Source organism: Asparagus officinalis, unplaced genomic scaffold (genome assembly GCF_001876935.1).
Source record: "Asparagus officinalis unplaced genomic scaffold, Aspof.V1 AsparagusV1_Un95, whole genome shotgun sequence".
NCBI lineage: Eukaryota > Viridiplantae > Streptophyta > Magnoliopsida > Asparagales > Asparagaceae > Asparagus > Asparagus officinalis.
In genome coordinates, this window is record NW_017972361.1 from 401844 (window position 1) to 411054 (window position 9211).

Consider the following 9211-nt stretch of genomic DNA (forward strand, 5'->3'; position numbering starts at 1 on the left):
ATAACCAGTTCGAAAAAAAACACAACAACGAAGCAACAAAAAATCAAAAGTTTTTCTTCTCTCCTCTGTCCTCAAAAGCGATAACTCTTTTCTCCAAAAATCTCTGATTTTATTTATTACGGGCAATCGTCTTCATCTGAGAAGCAGCTCTATACTCTTGCCCGAGTACAGAGGCCGATCGTTTCTGGGGGCTTTTACCGTTAGGGGAGAAGGGATCAACTGCGCCAGGACGATAGGCGGGTTCTCAGTTTTCTAGGGCAGTGCAATGCTTTGCGCGACTGCTACCCGTATCAGGCCAGTTTTGTTAAATTTATTTTTCAGATTTATATGCATGCCAATAAGTTTATTTTTAACAACATTTTTAAGGCCACATGTCCTTATCTACCTCAAACGTTATATAATTACTAATTAGTTGGGTGGTTAGGATGCAAAGCTCCATCAGCAATAATAAGTGAACTGGTCGCTTGTTGGTTACGGTCAAAGCAAGACTTAAAACGGTATATTCCAAATTTACAATTTATTATTATTATTATTAAAGAGAAGAAGACTTATCAACTGCCCTTAGCTGCAATTTAGAATCCAATAATGTAGTTAGCTTAGAATAACTTCATCCTTTTGTTCCACAGTGATCATTTATAGTAATTCAAATCCGTGTCCTTATTAAGCTGTTGCCGCTGCTTTAAACATAGCCTAAAAATAACATTATAGAGCAAAGCTCAGTAGCTCAGCTGCTGCAGTTGGACACGCGTCAACCAATCCAGAGGTCAAGAATATTCTTATACTCGGTTGCTTCCACAAAAATACAAACCAACAGCACTTGTTGAGAGCAGCAAACATAATAATAATAACAATAATAAAACAGGTAACAGCTGAAAAAATAAGCTCAAATTACGAACCAAAAGTATCAATAAGAATCATGATGGCATACAATCTTGGCTTTTATTGTCTCTCATGAAGTTCTTCTCTCAAATTCCAAAAGAGAATCCCAAATGGAGAGAAGCAGAAGTGCTCATTCAAGCAGTAGCAGCAGAGGAAGCTGCAGCACAAGAGAAAATGAAGAATATTTTGAGAGGGTTTATGTTGCCATGAAAAAAGAGCTCAAGGAGGGGAAATCTACCCTGCTCTGGCTTTTACAGAACGCTGACAGAGAGAGGAAGAAGATCGTGATCACTCATGTTCACATCCCTGCAAACATGATCCCTTTGAGTACGTACTCATGCCTAATTCTTTAAATTTCTAGCTTTAATTATGAGAAAAATGCTGAACATAGTTCAATGACGCATGTTGTGTCGCAAAGTGCGAGGAACCCATTTTTGTTGATTTTGTAGAATTTAGTGAATACCCGTGATTAGATAGTCCCTGTATATCTCATTTAAGGTGCTTGCTTTTTGGTTAAATCATCGAAGGAAGCCTGAAATGCCTTCGTGAGGTTTATCCTTGATGATTGATTAAGATGCTGGCTGATATGAAGGTTTCACTTCACCTAAGAGCTGTAAATGATGTCACTAGTCTTTGCCTTTGATTTGTTTAATTGATATATACAGATGCCCATTAAACTGTTCCAATGATTCTATGGATGTTCTCTATGATGCCTAACTGTACTTGTTAATTAGAAATGAAAACGGCCATCTGTGCCTTGAATTACACAGGGTCAAAAGATATCAGTCTTTATTCCTCATTAAGATTAAGGAGCGGGCATGCAGCGCATATTTGAGCAAGTATGCAGCTCAAAATGTGTTAGTTTCCCACTCAATGCATCTTGTTATTTATTCCACCGGTGTAACTTAATTGTCTATAAAGTTTGCAACAATGAAGAAAAGCTAAACTAATACGCTGAAGAAAAAAGCTCGTGCCTGTTTCTCGCTCTAATGGCATGTTTTTTTAATTGCTCGTCATGTTAAAAATGAATATAATTACTCTATAATAAGGTCCCGGATGGGGTAGAGTGAATCCCCTTCGTAGTTCCTTGATAGTAATTGTAGCTTCAACTATATCCATTTTTAATTTTATTTCAGTGGGGAGCAAATTTCCTGCAAGCGAGGTAAACCAGCTGGTGGTCGAAGAATACAGAAAGCATGAGTGGGAGAAGATGCACAAAAGTTTAGATGATTACATGACCGTGTGCTCACGACAAAAGGTTCATTTACTTCTTGTTAAACCTGTACTCCTCTCGGTCTATATGCTCATATTTGGCCTTTTTTGTGTTTGGAAAAAGAAGAATCAAAAATTCTAATAAGATTAAATTAAATAGAGAAAAAAAATAGCAACGGTACTGTAAGTTTTGACCCATGAATGTTTTGTTAACCTCTCCTTTTTATCAGGTACAAACTGAGAAGCTTGTGATTGAGGCAGATGATGCTGCAAAAGGGCTTATAGAGCTTATAGCTCGTCATGGTATTGTCGAGCTCGTGATGGGCGCAGCAGCAGACAAGCATTTTTCAAGGTGTGAATATCATATCATTGCCCATGATATATTTGTAATTAAAAATCTAGTTTTATTCTCATAAAATATTTCTGATTAGGATGCTGACTGAATTAGTAAAGACATCTCACCTTACACTAATGCTACTTTCGTGTTTCGAAATTTTTGACTGAATATAATTGTTGTCACACGAACTAGCATCGAAAATTAAGTTTGTAATTCCATAACTTTGATCATTGAGTTCATGCTACCTTTGATATGGATAGCACCCAGATGTTACTGGTAACCACATTAAACAGCGTAAAAAAAATGAAAGCTTAGTATTCCTGTTACTTAGTTTTCCTGTCCTCAGTTTGTTAGTTTGGGTGTAGACCAAACTCACCTCCGTCCGGCGAGGAGCTCCGACGAGCTCGGAGATGACGCAAGCGAAGTAGACGGAGAACCCCCAGGCGAACGCTGACCTGACCTTGGCGTTTTGGCGAGCTCTGCGTTTTGGCGATGGCGAGCTCTGCGTTTGGCGATGGCGAGCTCTGCGTTTGGGGGGGGGTCCGACCTCTGCGTTCGGGGCCTGCGAACTTGGCGTCAAAGAAGGACGCTCGCGTGGCTGGCGACAGGCTGTCGCCAGCCTGTCATTTCCCCCTTCTCCGATTTTTCTCTGGCGGCGAAGCCCTAAAACGCAGTCGCGTTTCCAATTAAATCACAGCAGTGATTTCATTCATCTCCAGCTCTCAAATTGTTTTTGAGGGGAGATTAAGAAGTGGGTTAAAGAAGAGAGAGAGAGATCATTAAAGAGGGGTTTATTATTTGTGGGTTGATTATTTTATCTCAAGTGAGAATTGAAAGGGTTCATACCCTTTAATTATTAACACTGTAGCTACAGTGTTTATTTGAGAAATCTCAGTTTTGAGATCTGCTCCTAAATTATAATTTCTTGTTTGATTAATAAGAAATTATCTGTGTGGCTCCCGAGGACGTAGGCAGTTGCCGAACCTCGTAAATCTTGGTGTACTTTTTCTATACTGCGTTTCTGTTGCATTAGGGGTTTCAGCGTTCAATTCCCAACACAGTTTTGGATTGAAATTCTCATGAAGTTTTTTAGTTCACAGAAGACTGAAAGTTCCCAATTCAAAGACCGCAATCACTGTGGGAAAACAAGCTGAGCTATCATGTAACATATGGTTTGTTTGTAAAGGAACCCTCGTCTGCACAAGGTAAGCTTAGATTTTTCGGAGTTTCCCTTTTCAGTTATTCATTTTCTCTTTACATATATAACCTTTGCACTTTAATATTGGCGTATTCATTTCTTCTTTTCTCGTCCATTTCTTCCGAGGAGTTTTCATCTTGATCAATTAACAAATGAATGGTTAGGACAATTTAGTTACGTAATTGCCCGTGTGTACTTAAATGTCAATGACATCCGATAGCTTGATGATATCTGGTATGTCAGTCTTTTACATGGTTGTTAATATATTCTCTTTCTTGGAGCCTCGATGTCGAAGTGAATCAATGATATTTTCTTGATTTGTTTGCGTGATATGTTGATGAACTGTCATTGGGAGTTTCTTGAGTTGTCCTAAAGTAAGATGTTCTGAATGTCTGAGCCTCCGAGCGACACATCAAATATTAGTGTCCAAGAAACATTAATGCCTATCCAATCGAACTTAGTCAATTAATTGATCAGATATTGATTCTCTAGGACCATTATCAAGCATGAGTTTCCTACTTGAGCCTGTGATAATGTTAAATGCTTAATATTTGACATGTGTATACCCGGTTCCTATTATTTCTTGCATAGTGCCTATATAAATATGATAGTTTCCTCTTGAATTCCTCATTCTTAGGACTTATTGAATTCTTTTTTTTTTCTTTTGCTAAGGACTTTCTTTTTTTTTTAAATAATTCTTTCGGTAAGCTAGGTGCTCATAATTTCTATAGGGAAGCTCTTCTAGACATGTCTGAGAGGATACCGCCTCCCGCGACAACCATGAGCTCTTTATCAAGCCAATCCGAACTCTTGACATCAAGATCTACGCCTCTAGATCAGCCTGCGCCAACGAGGTCTGGTGTCGATCATGGGCATGACCATTATTTTGCCAGGCATAGATCAAAGACCGACAACTTTGGTTCACATGGAGGAGAACTTACAACTACATTATCCCATTCTCTCTTAGTAATCGATGGAATGTACAACTTGAGTTCATTGTCTATTGATGAAATGAACGTTGAATTTTACAAGGAGTCTCTTAAGCGTCAGAAAGCAGAGAGGAATGCGATTGAGGCTCTACGAAGGGTGAGGCTTTGCAACTTTTTTTCAACTTTGCGGGCATAAATTCTATGATTCGTTTACTTAAGGAGATCTTGAGTCTAATCATAAATTCAGGAATCAAACCTCACTGATGATAAAGCTTGCTCGCAGGCAAAAACATCCGAGGATTTATATGCCAAGGAGGTGAACAGAAGGAAAGAGATTGAGGAAGCACTGGCAAGAGAAAAATTGGAAGTCAAAATGCTCGAGAACCAGAATAGGAAAATCCTGGAGCAACTTCAGACGGCAAACAAGAAAAATCAAGAATTGGAACCTCGCATTGCCGATTCTGATAGCGTATCCAAGAAATGTTGTGCAAATGGTAACCAGAGCCTAAGTTGTAGTAGCACCACTTACACCCTCTTATCCGAAAATTATGTAAATAGATGATTTTTTTTTTCTGTTTTTCTCAAAAATTTTATGTGATCGAATAATTGTTTAAGGGGCTGTTTGGTTCGTTTTTTAACTTGGTGGAAAAGTTTTACACCGCCTCCACATCAGGTTTTTCATGGCCACGTAGGATATAAGCTTTCCGTCGGGTTTTTTCCCCATCTTTGGTTCGCTAGGGTTAAAGAAGGAAAACTCGGTGAAAATCGCCGCCACATCAGATTTTTTTTTCTCTCCCAATTCTTTCCTTAACCTCGTGAAATTGACGAAAACTACAGCCACGTCGGCTTTTTGCCATTTAAACAAATGTTTTTCCTTTTTTTCCATGCGAACCAAACACAAGAAAAATAAATACATTGGTTTCCCACCATTTTTTTGTGTGAACCAAAGCGAAACAATCTATTTCTTGGAAAAGTTTGGAAAACTCAAAACTTGTGTTTTTGTACATGGAAATGTATTTCCCTATATCTAGGAAACTCAAAACTTGTGTTTTTGTACATGGAAATGTATTTCCCTATATCTAGGAAACGAACCAAACAACCCCTAAATAAACCAGTTGAAACTACGTTTACAGTTGGAGTTCTGTGGCACCTGAAACAACTGAACTCGAATTCACTTTTAATATTGAGTTCACTTTTTCCAGGCTAATATGACTAAGGGCCCGTTTGGAAGGGGTATTTTGCCCCGAAAATTGTGAGGAAAGCTATCAAAATGATAGTTTTTTGACAGCTTTCCCTCAAAATCGCTTTTTTAGGGGCCCGTTTGGATAGGTATTTTGTCCCGAAAATTGGGAGGAAAGCTGCCAAAATGGCAGTTTTTTGACAGCTTTCGCAACCGGCCTCTTTAGGGCCCGTTTGGATGGGGTATTTTGTCCCGAAAATTGGAGGAAAGCTGCCAAAATACGCCATCCAAACGGGGCCTCTTAGAGGCCCGTTTGGATGGGGTATTTTGACAGCTTTCCTCCCAATTTTCGGGGCAAAATACCCCATCCAAACGGGCTCTAGACGATTTTGAGGGAAAGCTGCCAAAAAACTACCATTTTAGCAGCTTTATTCTCAATTTTCGGGGCAAAATACCCTACACAAACGGGGCCTAAGGCTACACCTAGCTGGACGTGGTATTATACTTGGGGGAGTGTATTTTATATATTAACTAGAAAATCTGCAGGTTGATTTGATTTAATTTAAAATAAGCAATATCATACAACTAAGCTAATTGGCTCACCTGGTTTCAGTTGGCCACGCGTCAACTAATACAAAGGTCCACTGGGTTGCTTCTGCAAAAGTACAAACCGACAAGATTTTAGTATTAAAAACATAAAAATATAAGGGTCTTTACGATATTGGTCCCTTACATCTTTATTATTCTGAAGCTGCCCCTCAATTCTTAGAAATTGCTATTGGATCCCTCATTTCTTAAGTTATTCTGAAATTAATCTCTCAAATTAAGAAATCACTATTAAATTAATCCTCAAATCAAGAAATCACTGTTAGGACCTCCTAATTCTTAAGTTATTATGAAAGATGCCCCACATCCAAGAGCGGAAATAGCAACTAGAGAGAAGTTGGTCTTCAAAATCATTAAAATTGCTATTAGATTCTGAAATTCTCATAAGTTGTTTCAATTGCTCTCTATGGTTCTTACTTATACTCTTGATTGGAGGGGCTAAAATAACTTCAGAATTGGGGGGCCTAGTAGCAATTTCAAGGACTTAAGTGACTTCTTTTAAAATAACTTGAGAGTGAAGGCCCTAGTCGCAATTTCTAAGATTTCAGAGATCAATTTCAAATGAAAGATGTGAGGGACTAGTATCAAAGAAACTCTAATAATAATAATAATAAAACAAATGGCAGTTAAATAAATAAGCTCAAAAAACCTTTTAAGAACCAAAAAGGTCAATAAAATTTTGATGGCCTATAATCTTTATAGTCTCTTATAATCCTCTTCTCTCAAATTCCACAATAGAATCCCAAATGGAGAGAAGCAGAAGTGCTCATTCAAGCAGTAGCAGCAGAGGAAGCAGCAGCACAAGAGAAACTGAAGAATATTTTGAAAGGGTTTATGTTGCCGTGAAAAAAGGGATCAAGGAGGGGAAATCTACCCTGCTCTGGCTCCTACAGAACACTGACAGAGAGAGGAAGAAGATTGTGATCACTCATGTTCACATACCTGCAAACATGATTCCTTTGAGTATGTTTGCTTTGTCTTGCTCCTTAATTTTTCTATCTGTTCTTGTTTTAATTATGAGAAAAGATTGTTGCCCATGAATTTACATATGCAATTTGTTTTTTTATACAAAAGATGGTTCAATGATGCATATTGTGCCGAAAAGTAGATGGAACTCATTCCAGCAATGATTTTGTTGAACTTGTAGATTTAGTAACACGTACCCATGATTTCGTAGTCCTTGCCTGTCTCATTTAAATTGGATCGAGAATCGAAGAAAGGTGATTTCTTTTTTCTTTTCTTCTTCTTCTTGGGTGTCCCTTTGAAACTAAACTAAAGAGCTGTAAATGATGTCACAAGTCTGTACTTAAAAGACTTTTTTTTTTTTTTTTGATATATACAGTCATGCCCATTAAACTGTTCCAGCGATTCTTTGGATATTCTCGAAGTAATACCTAATCATCTCTCCTTGACAAAAAATATAAAAAGCCCATAAATTATAATTTAGGGGCAAAGACAGGTTCTTACTCCACATTAATGTATGATAATGGGCATGTAGCATGTTAGTTTGGCAAGTATCGCGTCCAATATTATTGCGTCGACTTCAGGTTTACATCTAGCTCTAGCAGTTCCTACAGTACAATGATGTTAAACTCTCAAACCTGAGGCAAACCTGAGGCAATCCATCTTATGCGAAATATGCCCTTTATCCCAAATAGCCCCTTTATGACTGTCTCTGCTCTCTAAATTTTGTGGGCTTTTGCAACCTTTATGGCTTACTGCAACTTGATTCAAAATGTGTAGTGTTTCCACTCAATGCATATGTTGTCAAATGTATTCCACTGGTTTGATCGATGAGGTGCTGGTTGAGGCACCACCTCATTTCGCCACTGAGTTAGTGTTTAGTTGTGCTAGAATAGATCGGGGGTCCGATTAGAGATTTGTGAAGTGTCTCACATCTATCAATTTCCAGTCGGCTAGATATAGCGAACGTAAGAGATGCTGAGATTTCATTGGAAAGATACTTAGATTGTTACATTATTAAAGATATTTCAGCTCACAAATCAAACAGCATTAATTTTCTTGTGCTAAGCATATTTGTGTATGTAGTCTATCTCTTTTCATGGGCCCTTGCAACCTAACACCTCATCCCCACAGCCAGTCCCTAAAAAGAATAAAAGCTCAAGAAAAAAGCCTACTCCTGTTTCTTTCTTTTGTGGCATATTTACTTATGTACAACTTGTTTCCTTTCACGTCGAACATGTTGTCTTTGTTAAATGACCCAACCATTACACCAAGAATCCGAAGTTGCGGTAAGGGTTGAGGGTTATAGTTTTATGTTCTAACATGCTCCTGTTGGTTGAAGACCCTTTTTATGGGCAGAAACCTGGACTCACGTAGCAGTATCAGTTTTTAATAGCAACTTAGAAATTTGTGACCAACAATATTTGAATCCGGGCGCTCTAATACAATATTAAATGACCCAACCATTACACCAAGATTTCGAAGTTGTGGGGGTCATAGTTTTATATTCTAACAGTCCTAATATCGCATCATGTTAAAAGTGGATATATGTGCTCTATCATATTGTCCCAAGATGGATTTAAAATCCTTAATCTGTAGTTGAAGATGCAGCTTCAACTATGTCCATTTTTAATTTTAATTTCAGTGGGGAGCAAGTTTCCTGCAAACGAGGTAAACCACCAGGTGGTCAAAGAATACAGACAGCATGAGTGGGAGAAGACGCACAAGCTTTTAGATGATTACACGACTGTGTGCTCAGAACTAAAGGTTCATTTGCTTCTTCTTCTTAAACCTACATTTTCCTTGTCCTTGAGTAGTTGTTGACTTAATCTGCCAGAGATGCTCATATCTACCTTTTTATCTTTCTTTTTTTCGGGGCGGGGGGGGGGGGGGGGGGGGGGGTTTCA

The 9211-nt window shown here is 38.3% G+C and overlaps 2 protein-coding genes across 5 annotated transcripts in view; both read left to right on the plus strand.

The window, feature by feature from the left end:
- The first annotated feature begins 4353 nt into the window (after nucleotides 1-4353).
- On the plus strand, nucleotides 4354-5117 carry LOC109827252. Its single transcript, XM_020394227.1, has 2 exons — nucleotides 4354-4712; nucleotides 4839-5117. The coding sequence occupies exons 1-2, from the start codon at nucleotides 4374-4376 to the stop codon at nucleotides 5115-5117; spliced, it is 618 nt and encodes a 205-aa protein (XP_020249816.1). The 5' UTR covers nucleotides 4354-4373.
- A 1891-nt stretch (nucleotides 5118-7008) lies between these two features.
- Nucleotides 7009-9211, plus strand: part of LOC109827257 (U-box domain-containing protein 33-like) — a 12960-nt gene continuing 10757 nt past the window's right edge. For 3 of the 4 annotated variants that reach the window (XM_020394235.1, XM_020394236.1, XM_020394237.1), the window contains exons 1-2: nucleotides 7009-7304; nucleotides 8950-9071. In XM_020394235.1, coding sequence (XP_020249824.1) covers nucleotides 7088-7304; nucleotides 8950-9071 — 339 coding nt within the window. In that variant the 5' untranslated portion in view covers nucleotides 7009-7087. The remainder of the gene's footprint in view (nucleotides 7305-8949; nucleotides 9072-9211) is intronic. The other variant, XM_020394239.1, reaches the window with a different exon arrangement.

Coding starts and splice junctions, on each gene's coding strand:
- LOC109827252 (XM_020394227.1), top strand. CDS start 4,374: ATGTCTGAGAGGATACCGCCTCCCGCGACAACCATGAGCTCTTTATCA. Junction 4,713..4,838: donor CGATTGAGGCTCTACGAAGG/GTGAGGCTTTGC, acceptor GCTTGCTCGCAG/GCAAAAACATCCGAGGATTT.